Source organism: Sparus aurata, chromosome 2 (genome assembly GCF_900880675.1).
Source record: "Sparus aurata chromosome 2, fSpaAur1.1, whole genome shotgun sequence".
In the NCBI taxonomy this organism is placed as follows: Eukaryota; Metazoa; Chordata; class Actinopteri; order Spariformes; family Sparidae; genus Sparus; species Sparus aurata.
In genome coordinates, this window is record NC_044188.1 from 35594800 (window position 1) to 35612106 (window position 17307).

Sequence of the window (17307 nt, forward strand, 5' to 3'; positions counted from 1 at the left end):
AGCGGCAGTTTAGTAATCCGCGGTAGTACTGTTGTGTAGGAACCGTGACGTTTTGGCACTGCGAGGACCATGCAACACTAAATGTTTAACTCACAGGCCTACGTTGTATACGCCTCCCTATAATTCACTCACTCATTAGGCTACTCTGCTCAGGCCGTGACTAGCAGAGACAACCATGTTGCTGCTAATCAGTGTGCTTGCAGCAGCAGGGCATTATAATTCATTACTTGTGTTGTTGTTGTTGTGACTGTACGGCAGGCTGTAGCCAACGATATATAGCGCAATTCATTACTTATGGGAAACGTTTCAAGAGCAACAGGCTTGCCTCCAAGCAGCACAGCACAAGGGGAGAAGTGGGTGTAATCCAGAAGACGTAGCTGGCGCTGGAGCCAGGTCAAACCAACCAATAGAAACTCTTCTCTCATCCACCAGTGTAGGCCCCGCCCATCAAGTGCAGTTGAATTCACAAGCAAAACTTTATAAATAATATAAAGTAAAAAAAATTCTCTCCTTACGTTGTTGGCTTCAGCTAAGAAAGAAATAGTTCGCCCCACACATCCATAATTCTTATAACACAGTGTTTCCCCTAGTTTTTTTTGTAGCAGTGGTGCTCTGAGTCGGGGGGTCCGGAAGAAAATTTAGAAAAATAACCCTTTTAATGGTGACTACTAGTGAGATTTTTGAAAAAAAATTCATTTTCAGAATCTAAGACATGAGACAAAATAGAAGAAAATGTAGAATCAGAATCAGAATCAGAATCAGAAAAAACTTTATTGTCCCCTGCAAAAAGCAGTGGAAATTCGTCTTTGACGTGTTCACAGATGTGCAGTCAACATAAAAACAGCAACATAATGAAAATAAAATAAATACAGTGCATACGTGCAATACAGAATGAGGATTTTAAAAGGATTTTATAGTGCATTGTTGATGATGTTGATGGCGGATGGGACGAATGATTTTTTCACTAAGTTTGTCCTGGCTAGTGGGACCCTGTAGCGACGGCCTGAAGGAAGGAGTTGGAATGAGTTGTGGAGTGGATGTGAAGGGTCGTGTATGATGGAGGTGGCTTTGCGTCTGACTGCCTGTGTGTGGAGGTCTGAGATGGAGGACTGTGTGGTGCCTGTTATTTTACTTGCGTGTTTGATGATGCGTGACAGTTTGGATTTGTCTCTGACGGAAAGAAAGGTGTACTAGGATGAGATGTTGTAAGTGAGGACTGACTCGAAGAGTGATCTGTAAACGACTGTTAAAATGTCTTTGCTCACATTAAAACTCCTCAATTTCCTCAGCAAGAAGAGACGTTGTTGTGCCTTTTTGTAGGTGTGTTCAGTGTGGACAGAGAAGGACAGTCTTCTGTCCACCTCAATGCCCAGATACCTGAACGCCTCCACCTGCTCCACCTCCTGCCCTTTGATCTTCAGTGGCTGCAGTAGTGGTTGGGCGGAGTCACCTGGTGTCACTCTCCTGCAGCAACACAGCTCCTTCGTCTTAGAGATGTTAAGCTCTAAGAAGCTCTCCTCAATGAGAGTGATGAGTGAGTCCACCTGTTGGTGATATGCTGTTAGGCTATTAGAGTCTGTCAGGTGAGCCACCAAGGCCATGTCATCAGCATATTTAAAAAGTGTCATATTGTCCATGTTGCAGGTTATCTTGTTTGTGTAGATGGAGAAAAGAATGGGTGATAAGACACAACCTTGTGGGACCCCTGTGTTTATGATAATGTTGGTGGATATTTTTCCATTGACCGTTACATGCTGTGATCTGTCCTGTAGAAAGTCTCTGATCCATTTGACCAGTACCAGGTTGACCTGTAGTTCAGTGAGGCAGTCTGATAAGATGTTCGTGTTGACTGTGTTAAAAGCCGAGGAGAAGTCCATAAATAAAATCCTGGAACATGAGTGAGTGTGGTCCATGTTTTTGGTAACAGCGTCCAAGAGTGTCAGGCAGGCGTCTTCCACCCCTCGCTTTGCTTTATAGGCAAACTGGAGTGGGTCCAGTTTGTCTGCGACTGAGGAGGTCAGCAGGTCACACACCACCCGTTCCATGCACTTGCACAGAACAGATGTCAAAGCCACTGGTCTGTAGTCTTTGGGGGCCATAGCTTTTGTGGTCTTGGGAATTGGAATGATGGTGGATTTTTTCCATGCATGAGGAACAAAACCTGAGTCCAAAAGCAGCTGGAAGAGCTGAGTCATGACATCCCCAAGTTGAGTGGCACATTCCTTGAGAACTCGACCATGTAGTTTGTCTGGGCCTGATGATTTCTGTGGGTTCACTCTGGACAGGAATTGGACCACTTTATTTTTCTCTATTGTAACTGATGTGTATGAGGGGCTGGGAGTGATGGGAGTGTTGGGAGTGCTGGGGGTCTTATCTCCCAATGGGTGTTGTGAATTATCAAACCTGCTGTAGAATGTGTTAAGCTGCTCTGCAAAAGAGGTGGGATCAGTGCATTTGATATGGGCAGGCCTCTGCTCTCTGCCCATCATGGTATTGAGCCCTTGCCAGGCCTCCCTGACATTCCCTGTTGTGAATTTCCTCTCCACTTTGTTTTTATAGTGGATTTTTGCCAGCCTTGATTTCTGTCTGAACTCTTTCTCTAGCTCAAAAACTTTCTGTCTGTCACCACTCAAAAATGCCAGTTTCTTTTTATTTAGGCATATTTTCAGGTCTTTTGTAACCCAGGGTTTGTTGTTGGGGTAAAGTCTAACCTGCTTAGATGGAATGACAGAGTTAGTGCAAAAAGTCAGATAGGAGGAGATTGAGTCAGTTACCAGGTTCAGATCAGAGTCGTTGTTTTTGAAAAACACATCCCAGTCAGTCAGTTCCAAGCAGCCCCTTAGTGTTTCAGTTGAGTCATTGTCCCATGTTTTAATGATTTTGGTCTGGATTTGGTCTGTTTTCAGTTTCTGTCTGTATCGTGGGAGTAAGAGAATGACATTGTGGTCTGAACGACCAAGGGGTGGGCGGGCCTTAGAAATATATGCACCAGGTATGTTCCCATAGCAGAGGTCAAGCATTCTGTCCAGTCTCGTGGGGGATGTCACGTATTGTTCCAGGTTTGGCAATACGGTGGTGACGTCACATCTGTTGAAGTCCCCCAACAGAAACACAGGCTGCTCGCCGGTCCGGGTGACAGCTCTGTGATAGAAGTCTGCTATTCGGTCTGCCGCCAGGTTGTAGTCAGGTCCAGGAACATACGCCAGTATCACCGTCATCTGTGTGAACTCCCGGGGCAAATAATGTGGTCTGAAGGACACAGTTAGGAGCTCGTAGTCTCTGCAGCTCTCGCTCTCTCTCACTGTGTAGTTGGTTGCCCACCTGGTGTTGTCAGCTAGGCAGAGCCCGCCCCCAATGGACTTCCTGGTTTTCACCGTATCCCTGTCAAGCCGTATGATGTTAAATCCATCAATGTGTACATCGATGTCTTCTGACAGCCACGATTCTGTGATACAGAAGAGGCTTGTTTGTTTGTCATCCGAGTCATAGTGGATGAGTGCAGAAAGTTCGGTTAGTTTATTGTTCAGCGACCGGACATTTGACAGCGTGATTGCAGGTAAGGGAAGCCTGCTACCGCGTCTCCGTAGGCGGTTTCTGATCCCTCCTCTGGACCCTCTTTTCCTTCGGATCCGCTTGTTATAATGTCCCCGCAGTAGATGGTGAGGGACATCCACAAGGAGGGAAGTCCGTCGCGGATTCACGTTAGCGCCAGCCGGCTTGAGCTCCAGCAGTCTGCACCGTGAATACACACGCTGCTCTGGGTGAATTGCAGGCTGATCTCCCCGTCTTAGACATCCAAAAGCAGGACACACGAAGAAGATCAGGATCGCCCAAGTTGCAAGTTTAAGAGTACACATTCTTATCTTGCACATGACATGTAAAATTTGCACAGAACTACATAAAGTTACGAGCACACGAGTATACGTCGGGAGTCGCTCAAGCAGCAGCAGCGCCCCCCCCTGGACATTGCTCCTTGAAATGTGTCAACCTCTTGAGCATTACAGATTTTTTTTTACCATTAATTTCTGTGTTTCTGTGTTTTATGGAAACAGAATCCGTTTCAGAAGTCAGTAGGCCAAATGTCATGGAAGTTATTGAGGAAAAAAAAAAATCATAATTTCTCATATTAATATTCATATAAAATAGAGAAAGCACTAAAGTACAATAAAAATAGGCATGTCTTATTCATCCAGTTTACTAATACAATCTGCTGCTGGGCCACATGACATGGAAGCTATTGAAAAAACTGCAATTATATTGCATCAGTATATTAATGCTACGTAATTTAATGATGGTCCCTAAATCAGTTTCCAGCGATTCAGCAAGAGGCTCTGGAGGTGAGCTGACCGTCCTCCTGCTTCCAACACTGGGCAAACCTCAGTAAAGTCGCAGCTGGACCCGAGTGAATATCCGCCAAATATCCAACCTAAAACTAACTTCACCCTGGTTCGATGAGTCACCTGTTGCAGCCTTTGAATAGGATGACGAGGATTTCAGTCACTCAACTTAAACGGTGACTTGTAGAAATTATACAAATAGCAGTAATGACAATAATAATCCATTTCAAGATAACTTAGGGTGTAGTGCTTTCACTGTGTGCAACTTAAATTCGCCTTGTGCACCCCCCTCCCAAAAAAAACAAAACAGATTTGCATGATTAACGGGAGCCTCATTTTCAGGTCGCAAAAGCCGGATTTCCGGATTTATCCAGAACAATCACACCCCTGATAGATGTCTGACGGTACCACCTTAAACTTTGTCACTAGTCACAAGGTGAAAAACTGGGAAGCCATCATTTACCCTTTTCACTGCATTGAGTGCCCACAGAACAGTTCAAGTGACAGATTCTGATTAAATTCCCTCCAACCATCATTTTGTGATAGAGTCTAAAAAGGCCAATCCAGCATTGGATGGGGTTCCTGAAAAACTGTGAGCAAGTGGTTCATGATAAAACATTTTGCCAATGCTTTCTTTAGCATTCCTCATGACCAAGCATAATAACACTGGTTTACTATCATCTTGGACCCTATGTCCACAGGGTTTATTGTAATCACAGACAGAAAATTTGTTGTTTTGTTTTCCCTAAAGATAGCTTTTTAGTCCAATATATTTATGATTTTGTGAAATGACTGATACATTAATTTTGAGCTGTGATCACCAAGTTTAACTTGTGAACTACATGTTACAGGTTTGTTCTGTCTTTCTCTCAGTGTCTGTCGGTGGGCATTACCAATAACTGGGAACACAATAAAATATGAAAATGGTGTATAGGGGCAATATTTGAAAGAGTAAATAGATTATTTCATATTCTTTTTTTTCCCCCACACAAACAAGAGTTGAACAAAGTGTCTCCTAAGTGATTGAAGGAAATTACACGATAATCTGGAAAGAAAGGATTGATTACGGAAAGTGTTGGTTACTCCAAGCAATTTATTTGAGAGGTTGTAATTTGAACATAGACAACTGGACATAAAGAGTGATGATGATCCAGCCTTGCAGTGACATTATTTCTTCGGTAAAGTCATTGTATGTCTCTGATGGTAAGTAAAGTCCAAACTGAAGGTACCGATTTCAAGACTTGGCAGTTGAAATACAACCATGATCGTCTTGTAGAGGAGAGGAAAACATAACAACAGCTTCTAAAAGTCCTGAATCTGCACCTTATCAGATGGTTATTCAGCCATTGAAAGTCTATGGTGTTTGTGTGTGCATGGTACACCCCATCTTCTCCTCGCTGGAAGCGCTGATTGACTGCCGCTCTGCCAACATGTCAGTTAGCTTCAACTCAAGCACTGGATCCCTGGATTCTGCTGAAACCTGCAGGATAAAAAAAGTGCTATGATCAAGTTTTCAAAACTGTCATATGGGGCTGTAAGTTTTGTCACAACTGGGGACAGATGCATAAAATATGTGTGCGCCCAAATATGATTTGATGCCTTTTCCCCACATATATACTGGCCTAAAAGAAGACTGTAGAGTGAGAAGGCACCATCCTCACACAATACTTCAGACCCTGCATACACAAGGTTTTCTAAAGATAGCTGCGGGTGAAATTATGAGGTGGACACATGGGGAGACAAAACTATATATTAAATTATCGTTAACGCTGTTAATTATGCATTTGGCCTGTGAACTGTTTGTCATTTTGGCATGGAAGATACAACCAGACAATTTACACAGCACACGTTATGTATCGAGTTATGTTGAAGTTAATCTTTAAAACAAGGCAGTTGCAAGTGTTTCTTTTACTGAATGAGTGGATAGTCACCTTTGCAGGACCAACATTAAGCAGTTGACATGTTTGTGATTATTTTTTTTCAAGGTAAGACGTAAACTTAAGCAAAACTCTCGCCAAAATGCAACCACAGCTTCTTTGCGAATGTACCCCAGTCAAACCTTCATGTAAAAGCATAATTATTATGAAAGAGGCACTTGTAAGACCGTACTTGTACCATACTTTCGTTTTTGGGTCAAACTCATTTTTAACGGGAGTGCTAAGGGCACTTTTTAGATAGCATCAAAATCGCTATTTTTAAAACACTGAGAAGTCTCGACACAACATGAAACTTTGCTTGCAGTATCACCAGGTCTCTACACATGAACACGAGTGTTGAGAGCATTGTTTGCATACACAGAGCTTAATAAAAAAAAACATTTTTGAACAAATCACATTAGCAGTTGCTTGTTCCCCTAGCCACTGTCCTGCCAGCTGAGAAGTTTCTATTTCCGAATGCAACTTAACATAGAGGACAGTTAAGGTGGACCTCTCCTAAAGCTTATTTCCATATAAATGCGCAGATAATTTGTTTTGTCGTTAGCGAAAAACAAGATTGACCTTGAAGTTGAAAAAGGAGCCTTATATAGGAAACAATACTAAAATCAAAAGCCGGAAAAGTCATGTGAGATATTGTGTGGATAGTTGTTGCCAGAAGACAGAAGTGTTCCACCTTAACTATCCTCCATGTTACGTCGCATCGGAGATCGACACTTCTTGGCTGGCAGGACGACCGCAAGTGGAACAAGCAACTGCTAAGGTGAGTTGTTCAAAATCTTTTTTAGTAAACTGTGTACACAAAACAATGTTCTCAATGGTCAAGTTCATATGTAGAGACCCTGAGTTTGGGAGCTCCTTGATTGATCAATTTTAAATCATAAATGTGTAGGTGGCAGCCCTAGTCAGTACTTGATGAAGACTCTTACAGAACGAGCTCCTCTCCCTCTCAGCACCATGCCCTCTGTAAGTAAAGCCTTTCCTGTCTCCTCAAATACAGCAGCGTCTTCGAACGCATTCCTGCTCTTGATCTCTGTGTACTTGTCTACAAACCTGCAGGATCAACGACAGAATAACAACAATTAGGAAACACTGTTAGAGAAATAAAATGTTTCATGTATTTTGTAACGTAGTGTACAATCCATTTTCTTGTGTGTTTTTTACTTAACTTTACCATAAGATTCTAGAATTCCAAAAACCATCTCCTCTACCACATAATTTATATCACACTTGTAATTTAAAGCATCTTCTCTTCTGGCATTTGTTTTCATGCTTGTATATGATCTTTTCATAAAATACTGCTTTAACCAGAAGTGAAAAAACATACCTCTGACATGTAGAAACAAAGTTTGATTTGGACAGATCAAAAGGCAGAGGACCCATCCCATAATGCTCATAGAACTTCCTGAAAGGCACACAGTCATAGGTGAATTGAGTCTGAAAAACATCTTACAAATTTTGGATGCTGACATGAAAAACAGCTTATTTCCATCCAGGCATATTTCATTTGTATGGACTGGTAGCTGGAGAAGTGCGAGTTCAACTTCTTGGCAACACCGAGGTTGCCCTTGAACAGTGCAGCCCCCTTGCTCTGACATTAATCCCTATGTATGTGTGTAAAAAAACTGGGAAATGGAACTTCCATAAGGGATTAATAAAGGCAAATGTAATTAACATCTCATAAACTGTAACATTTCATTACTGTAAATCACTTACCAATTTGTGATGAAAGTAGTTAAGAATGTTAGCAATGGTTCAGCTATGACTGTTGACTTGTGATCCTTTATTAAGAGAGATAATTTCAATTTATGAGAATGTGTATATAGCCAGTATGACTATATGGCACTGCAAATATCACAAACAGAGCTTGTGCTCTTTGAAAGACACATTGTGTTCAATCTTTCATCTGTATTGTTTGATTCGTCAGTAATCTGTAATGACCACATTGCTGATCATGCTTGTTTGCTTCCAGACTGTAAAACACATCTGTTTTGTGTCCTTGTTAGTAAATAAAGTGATGATAAAACCAGCAAGCAATTCTTTAAAAAGGTCTACAAAGATGCTTAGGAAGGAGAAGTGGGTCTTAACCTTCCTCCAGGAATAATAATGTTCAGGACAGAGATAGACAGACTCTGTGAGAGAACTGAGGTCAGTCTTTCTTAATATAATTTCTCTTCAACTGCGCACTGTTCTCCAGTAGTGCTGCCACTGTGGGCCATTAGTGCCTCTCGTGTATCAGCAGGCACTACAGTCAATCCATAAACCGTTCTAACAAAACATCAGTGAGCCGTCATAAAACAACAAACAAAAAGGCTGCCAAATTAATCAGTTCTAATAAGTTCAGGTGCCAGGACAGGTGAATCTGGGCAAATTTATGCTTGAAAAGTCCCGAACCTGAAATCACCTTTAACTTTTTTTTAAAATTACAACTACAATGCAGCATATCTTCAAGTCAATGTCACAATCAAAAGTGAATATCAGTGGAGAGTCAAAAATAAATACTCTCAAACCGGACCATTTTGCACTAAATTAAATATCACTAACAAATAACAAAGCACTTTTTATCCACGTGTTATTTTCAAAATGATGGTATAGAAGCACATTTGTGAGAACTTGACTTACGCTCTAATGTTATCCTCTTTGTAGAAGACCTCAGGCACAGTCTCCCGTTTCTTGGTACAGAGTCTAGTATGTGGCTTCACATGAAGTGGGACCCTCTTTGGTGGAAAAGCCTCATAAACATCATACCAGATGGGTTTTTCTGGCAGCTTTATGACACCAGAGTGCATCAGATTGCGAACCCTGTCAATTAAGACATTACACAACTGATGATTAAAGTGGCATTTGACAACGTGTCATTCATTATAAATCTCAAATTTATACACAGATAAATAAGAACACATTATTGTGCAGTCTCACAAATTATAGGACAATATTCACTTCTTGAGACTTTTCATTGAGCTCTATTGTACACACCAACAGAGATCTTAATTCCGTCATTTGATATTTTTTGCATTAACCAGAAGTTGTTCTTGCCCACCATCTTGCAGACCTTCCTAGGTCGGACGCTCCAACAGCAGCATGTGGTTGTTGTACATTCCGTCTTCGCTACAGTGCATTCACATATTACTAGGGCTGTCAAAGTGAACGCGTTAATAACTCGTTAACGCAACATCCTCTTTGGAGCCTTTTATTTTCCTGAATGATTTGAAGTGTTGAATAAACATTTTCAGAAAGCAAGCATGTTTTCCCTTTCTTATGTTGTTAAAAGTATTCAGAACATGAAAAAAATACATTAGGTTACATTTAGAACAGAAAAAAAATGTGCCCAAAAAATTGCAATTAATTTGCGATTAACCGCGAGTTAACTATGGACAAAATGCAATTAATCGAATTAAAAAAATTAATTGTTTGACAGCCCTACATATTACCAATAACTTTAAACAGCTACCTTTCTTATTAAGTAATAAATCTTAGACAAAAAAACATTAGTGATAAGGAGGAGGGAGGCAACGCTTCTGATAGTATGGTTTAGACCTGCTAAAAGTGTCATGGGATGACTTTTGTTGTTAACTGGCACTATACAACCGTTGCGACCGTGGCTCAGGTGATAGAGCGGGTCGGCCTATGTTCGGATGGTCGGCTGTTTGATCCCGCCCGGCCAATTCATGGTCATTGGGTCCTTGGGCAAGACACTTCACCCACCTTGCCTCGTGTGAATGTGTATGACTGCTGTATGTTTGAGGTGGTGGTCGGAGGGGCCATAGGCGCTGAATGGCAGCCACGCTTCCGTCAGTCTACTATCGAAGTTTACCACCACCAGTATGACGGTGTGTGAATGAATGGAACCTGAAACCCTGCAAGAGCGATTTGGGTGTCTTGAAAAGCAGCATACAAATCCAATTCATTATTGGATGGATGGATGGATGGGTGGAGGAGCTGGTTGCACTGACTGGTCTTTACTAAGACTGGTTGTAACTGAGAAATTGGTCTTAGTTAAAAACAGTCATAAGAATGGACTGCAAGTTAGTTGCATCAGACTTACGCCAATTCAATGAAGTGTCATCCAATGACACTAACTGTTCGGGCAGAGGCCTCCTCTAAGGTAAATAAAGACCCTACAAGTTACTTAACTAACGTCAGAGTGTTGCGACAATGGCAGTCGGGCATCATGGCGCTGACGTCGTTGAACGCAGCTCCTGGTCCTAACGCTGCCGCAGGGACAATCTATTTGCTTCAAGTTAAGTTGTTTGCTGAAAACCGTCGTTATGACCGATTAACCAACAAATAATTGTTGCTAATGCGTTTGATCAGATGGCTTGTGACAGTGTCACTGTGATATCCTTGAAACCGAGTTAATTATCTACCGCTGTCGCGGCTAACAGGGGGTGTTCACTTACCGGCTAAACACAGTCCCAAACCTCTCGAGCCTGCTGCCAGCCATTTGGCATTAATTGATCAATCGACGACAGTGGCACAGACGTTGCACTATAATGAGGTTACTTTTCCCACTTTTGCTTCTTCGTCTTCTTCTTCTTCTTCTTCTCCTTCCGTTGGCAAACAACGTTTAGGTGCGCATTACTGCCCCCTTTTGAGCTGGAGTGTCGACCAGTGTTGATTGCCGTAAGAGGATCAGTAACATCAAACAATGATACGCATAGTAAAAAACGAAAAAAAAAAAAACGAAAAAAACTCCCGACAATATTCTTTCAATAAGTCCGGTCTTTTCTAAAAACATAAATATTGCCCTGTACCCCACGTGCCCTGAATTCAGTTGTAATATTTCTGTAATACTAAATTTGATTTGCTCCCTACTGAGTCTGGCTTTTAGAATACTCTTCTAACACTGATACTTTGGGCAATCACATGCTCAACTGTTTCTTGATATTTACACTGTGCACCAGAGACATGCACGTTATTATAGAGGGGCAGGGTAGCTCAAAGTCAGAAAAGGGCAGTATGTGCCCAAACTTTTTTTCAGGCCTTAATACCATAATATGTTGATTAATTAATGCAAAATTGATAAACAAAGTACTTATAGAAAGCTAACTACTTAGCTGTGTATCTTGTGTAGCTGTGAGTGATACGAAATTGCCATTTCTTTTGTGTCAATTAATTATTGTCAACATGATTTTATTCACATTATAATAATACTGAGGTTTGGAAGACGTGCAATTCAGCTGCAATTCTTAAAAAGCAATACAACACTGGCTTATTATAAGGCTATTTATCGGAGGACAAGTGCAAACTAAAAATACATGCTACACATCTAAAACTGTGACAAAACCAAGAGATGACTACTGTGACTGTTAGTAGGAACAGCCATGTTTACACAGTAAACTCAATATCTGGAAGAAGTTTAAGATTGGAGGCAAGATAAACAGTCGACACAGACAGCAGACATATTTGATTATTCTTATCTCTCATTAACAAGCAGTTAGCTTAACAAGCAAAAAGGGGGCCTTTTCTGAATTATGACTCATATTTAAGCACGTTGAATAAGTGGAAGGTGACTTGTTAGCCCCCACAAGGAAGTTATGTTAATTGATTTATAACACAAAGGTTCAAGTCGCTCCACTGTCATGTCTCATCTATGTGTGTGGTGGAGTTCTGATTAGGGGTGTAAGAAAATATCGATACACTTAATTATTGCGATATTTCTTTCACAATACCGTATCGCTATTCAACAGTACTGTATCGATTTTTTATTAACAATTAACATGCAAATATTCACGGCATTTGTTCATTTTTGTGTTGCAATTAAACCTCCGGACGCTAGTTGGCAGCAGTCATTACGTCCTCCGCGCCAAAGGAACTATGAAATCCTGCGAGATCCCGGTGATGACTGAGGACGAGAGGATACAGGTGGCTCCAGCACCTTTTAAAGCTGATGTTTGAGCATATTTTGGTTTCAAAACAAAGGAAGGCAGTTACGACTTCGACAAGAGCCATGCGGTCTGTAAACTCTGCAACGCTAGAGTCAAGTGCTCGGGCAATACTACTGTTACCCTTGGTTCGAAAGATGAGGCAGAACTCCAGTATGAAGTTTTAAAACAACACTTGTTCCTTTATTCATACAAAAGTTAGGCTAAAATCTATTTATTTATTGGCACATATAAAAGAAGTGTTGCAAGCAACAATGGCTAGAACATCTCCCCTAATGATCAGGTTCACAGCCGGCCTGGTTCCATCGGGCTTACTGCAGGCGAGAGAGGGGATAAACAAAACAGTGATTAATAATGTTACACACACACACCTGGCAGTAACTATAACACGGCACCTCTATAGAGCAACCATAGCCACTGCACACACTCAAATTGCAACTCCTGCCGGTGTATACAGCAAACCCCCTAAGCCCCTCGGTTTAAGGCAGGTTGAGCACACTTGGATACTAAAAGCTGACTGCTTAACCTGATCAATAGGTTGGAGAGTGGTCAAACAAACAAAACAAACAAAAATAAATGACAGCTCGGCTGAACAGCTCCGCTCTGTGTATCTTAACACGAGGCCATACAAAGGAACGCAACCCCGCTCAGTGATAGCTGTTCAACCGAACACTTCAACCAAACAAAAAATAAGAGGAAAAGGAACAGCAGTCAGGCCATACACCGCTGCTCCTTATGCACCTACATCACAAAACAAATACTGTTCACCAAACATATAGCAAGCAAGCAGTGCAACATACAAGCTATGAAACATCCATCTTGTAATATTAAAATACAAAACTACATTTCAAGCAACACATACCATACAGACTGTCGCAGGGTACACACACTGATCTACCCGACACTCCTCGGTTTGCTTCCCCCCTGCAACTGTTTTAGTGGCAACAAACATGCAATATGGTCAGCATTAACCAGTGTTGGGAAGATTACTTTGGAAATGTAGTTGGTTACAATTACAAGTTACCCTGTTGAAAATGTAATAGTAGTGTAACTATTTCAATTACTTTCTCAAAGTAATGTAACTAATTACATTTGATTACATTATGATTACTTTTCTTTATTTTGAATGAAATCTCTCAACTGCTAACCATTTTCACATTTTAAGACCTATAGTGTGATTAACCTTTCAGTTCAAAGGTTTAACCATATATTATGAGTCTGACCTTAGGCCTGTGCTGCAAAGGAGGCTCACTTCCTCACTAAATGGAGCGACAACGGGCTGATTTCAGCCAAGAGGAGCAGGTTGTTTTAATGGAGAGAGTATGAGCGATACAAAAAAGCCTGATCACAGCCTGAAGCAACAGTGTTGCTGCAAATATGACAAGAGAAGGCTGATTTTAATTTCTGACAGCTCTACATTGAGCTGCTTTTAAATATGAAGCTTTAGAGCAACAACAACTGTTGTTTTAAACTGTGTTTTATATTGTTTTAATATATTTCACTGATCGCAATTATAAAATGCCAGTGTGTGTTTTATTGAAAGCGAGGCTGGTGTGCGCATGAAAATAGGTTACAGTGGGTTTTTTAGGTGCTGTAGCTACAAGCAAATCTCATGTTGTCTCTGTACAAAGACCTTTTTAAATGTGAGAAAACAGAGTAGACTACTCAAGATTTGCTTTTGGGCAACACATAACAGGCGAAACAATTAATTTATTCATGGCCACATTAAGTTAAATGATCTGTCCTGCTGCGAGCGCACAACTTCTTTCAGTGGTGACTGACTGTATATAAAAGTAAATCAGCTATAGCCTAATAAATGACCTCCTGACTCGAGTCGGATCAATAGCTGAGCAGCGTATCCCCTCAGCTGAACATCTGTAGGCGGAGACCTCAGAGAGAAAGTAAACAGCAGCGGGTCAGCGCGATCTCTCCCTCCGTACAAATGCTCCCTTCTGATCCAGCTCCACTGGACTTTCAAAGTAAAGGTGACGCCAGCTGTAAATGAGTTAAATAGTGAAACAGCGGCGCTTTTATAGCCGATTTTATGATTAAACTCTGAACAGAACCTGGTCAGGACCAGGTTATGAGCTAAGCACAAGTTACCATGGTGATCTAGCTGGGTTAAAAGAGAGCCACCTTTGTAATACAGGGAAGCCTGGCTTCTGTCTGTATGAAGTGTTTTTTGTATTTCCAGCCCAGGAACATCTTGTGCGCCGCTGACACTGTTGCTGCTGAGTCTGACTGCCGCCGTACGGTTTGTCGGTTGAGTCGAATGGCACATGACCAGACAGAGCCAATCACAAGCGTCAGTTTTGGCAGAAGGATGTTGATATGAAAATAACTAAAAACAAACATGAATCCAGGGGGGCGAAAAACTATTTGATGAATCCGAGCTTTTGCGGGGATTTTTCAAATGTAACTTAAGTTGTAATCATTGAAATTTCCAAAAGCAACTGTAATTTAATTACATATTTTCTCACAGTAATGTAACGGATTACAATTACGTACATTTTGTAATTAAATTACGTAACGTCGTTACATGTAATTCGTTACTCCCCAACACTGGCATTAACATATGCACACATACAACCAAACTGCCGAGTGAACAGTGGAAACTCTTTTCATTCATAGAGATAAACATACCTCCCGGAACGGCTCCAAAACGAGTTGGCAGTGCCCTCACAATCCTCCCCACCAGCCTGCCACAAATTAGCTGGTGAGGACTCCAAACAGACAGCAACCTATCTGCCTGATTAGGGCATCTTTAAATCTGCCTGCCCTAGTTTATAACCACGCCCTCTTCTGGCGGCTACACTACAAATTTGCGATCACATGTGGCGAGACACCATGACAATGTAGCATTACAGGCTAACGTGCAACAAGTGGATCCTGCTCAACAAAGTATTCAAGAAGTTAACTTTTCGAAACTACCAGCGACCTCAACTCGTGCAACCAAGATAACACAGATACTTTCTTTTATTTGCAAAGACATGCGCCCTCTGAGTGTTGTGGAGAATGAGGGAATGAGGGAACACTGGAGCCCCGTTACACCATCCCTTCCCGGCAACACATCACGGACATTGCTCTCCCGAAGTTGTACGGACAAGTCAAAGCTACGGTGCTGAACTCGCTCAGCTCAGCAGAGAGAATCGCTTTGACATGCGACGCTTGGACTTCGAGGGCCACTGAATCGTATGTAACTCTTACAGCACATCACATAGATGACCAGTGGAACCTTGAGTCCCATGTACTGCAAACCCGAGCCATGCGTGACAGTCCCACGGGGGAACACATAGCAGCATTACTGAATGAGGCTCTGACTGAATGGGGATTGGATGGAAAAGATCCCGTTGTTGTTACAAATAATGCATCGAATATGACTGTTGCGGCGAGACTCGCAGGCTTGACGCATATACAGTGTTTTGCACACAGCCTTAATCTGGCATCACAGAGAGCACTGAAAATACAGTCAGTGGCGCGACTTCTCGGCAGGGTCAGACGTGTAACAGCCTTTTTTAGGCGCAGCACACTAGCCAGTGAACAGTTAAAACAAAAACAGTGCTTACTCTAGCTGCCAAGTCATAGGTTGATCACAGACGTTATTACAAGATGGAACAGCTCTTACGAGATGAACGATTTTTAGATCAGCAACCAGCCATCTGCGCAGCTCTGCTTTCAGCAGAGGTCAGGAGGAGTGAAAAAGATATCTTCACATTAAGCGAATCTGATATCACCTGTGCAGAAGTGCTCAGGGCCAGGGGCCGGCTGGGGTTGAAATTCAGCCCGGGAGCTTGATTTGGAGAGGCCTTTTATCCGATTGCATGACGGACACAAGTGGAACCATAATTTTAACCTGAATACTTTATTTGCACTATAATAACTGCAGGAGAAGATGGGCGTATTGTTTCTGTGTGACTGGAATTGGAACATCAACACATGACATCCTAATAGTTGCCAACCTAGTCCTGCACACTGCACCTGTACCTGGCACTGTTTTTTGGTGGTTCCTGCTCCACTTTCCTCCTCCTCCTCTTCCATCTCCTCTTCCTCCTTCTCCTGTCCCTCCTCATATGTCTCTTCCTCCTCCTCACTCCTATGACTGGCAATATCCTGTCCCTCTGCATCGACTCCATGACTGACACTGGCCTTGTCAGCTAATAATAACAACAACAGCAACAAAGATAAATGGTATGGCACTTTTGCAAATAATTCACAGTGTTAGAACATAAATACAATATAAAAATCAACATAACAAAAGTACCACAGACACACACACACACACACACAGACTGTAAATAAATTACTCATGTTAATGTATTTTTCTTGAGCTGGTAAAAATTGCTATATATTAATGTAGAAACAGAACAGAAAAACAGGATGTATAGCCTATATATTAAAATATTATCTTTTTAACTTTGACCCGGTCCGTGTATCTTTTGGTCATTCGATTTTCCTTTCAGAAACGGTTATTAAAAAACAAAAAACTAGTGGTTATTTGATTTTTGTTTTAGAATATAAAAATTAAAATTGAAATACAAGGCGTTTTTCTTTTTCATGGTCAAAAAGGGATGAGCGAAATTATAAAAATGATTCGGTTTTCATTTTCTATTTCATATAATAAAAATAAAATCACTAGAAAACAGAAACGGAAAAAAGGTCTGTTTATTCATATTCTGAGACCGGATGTTGTCATCTCCTGGACGGTGCTGTGTAGAAGAAACAGTAGGCTAGTGGGCTACGGCGGGGCAATCTACCGTGACACATGGACATGGAACTGCGGTCAAGCCAGCCGTCACCCCGATCTCCATGGTCAAATCAGCTGCACTTAAATTTTGAGTGTACAAGTATTCTCAGCATTATGGTAAATGCGGACTTTCGGTTTTCAAAATAAAGGTATTAAGAACAGTAAGCTATAATTCGAACCTACATTTAATAAAATATGTTACATAAAAGTGTTTCATGACCCCATGATGAATAAAAAACACTTAATGTCAGGTATCTCAACTGCACCAGTGTGAAAAATGCCAAAATAAGAGTCCCATATTTATTCCTCCAGTTTGCATATTTGACCATATTTGAGGTGCTGTAAAAACACTTTGCTCAATAATTCCTGGCTATGGATGGTATACTTGACTTTTACACATATAAGAC

General features: G+C 41.4%; 1 protein-coding gene and 1 long non-coding RNA gene across 2 annotated transcripts; both read right to left on the reverse strand.

Annotated features, from left to right (window-relative positions):
- Window positions 1–5410: 5410 nt before the first annotated feature.
- On the reverse strand, window positions 5411–10855 carry mrps23 (mitochondrial ribosomal protein S23). Its single transcript, XM_030406502.1, has 5 exons — window positions 10672–10855; window positions 8894–9073; window positions 7599–7676; window positions 7201–7324; window positions 5411–5817 (listed from the first exon to the last, which is right to left on the reverse strand). Exons 1-5 carry the CDS (start codon window positions 10713–10715, stop codon window positions 5692–5694), a joined length of 552 nt encoding a protein of 183 aa, XP_030262362.1. The 5' UTR covers window positions 10716–10855; the 3' UTR covers window positions 5411–5691.
- Window positions 10856–12312: 1457 nt separating this feature from the next.
- On the reverse strand, window positions 12313–16456 carry LOC115596892 (uncharacterized). The gene is made up of 3 exons (XR_003986971.1): window positions 14800–16456; window positions 13019–13086; window positions 12313–12470 (listed from the first exon to the last, which is right to left on the reverse strand). It is a non-coding gene; the product is annotated as an uncharacterized LOC115596892 (long non-coding RNA).
- Window positions 16457–17307: the final 851 nt, after the last annotated feature.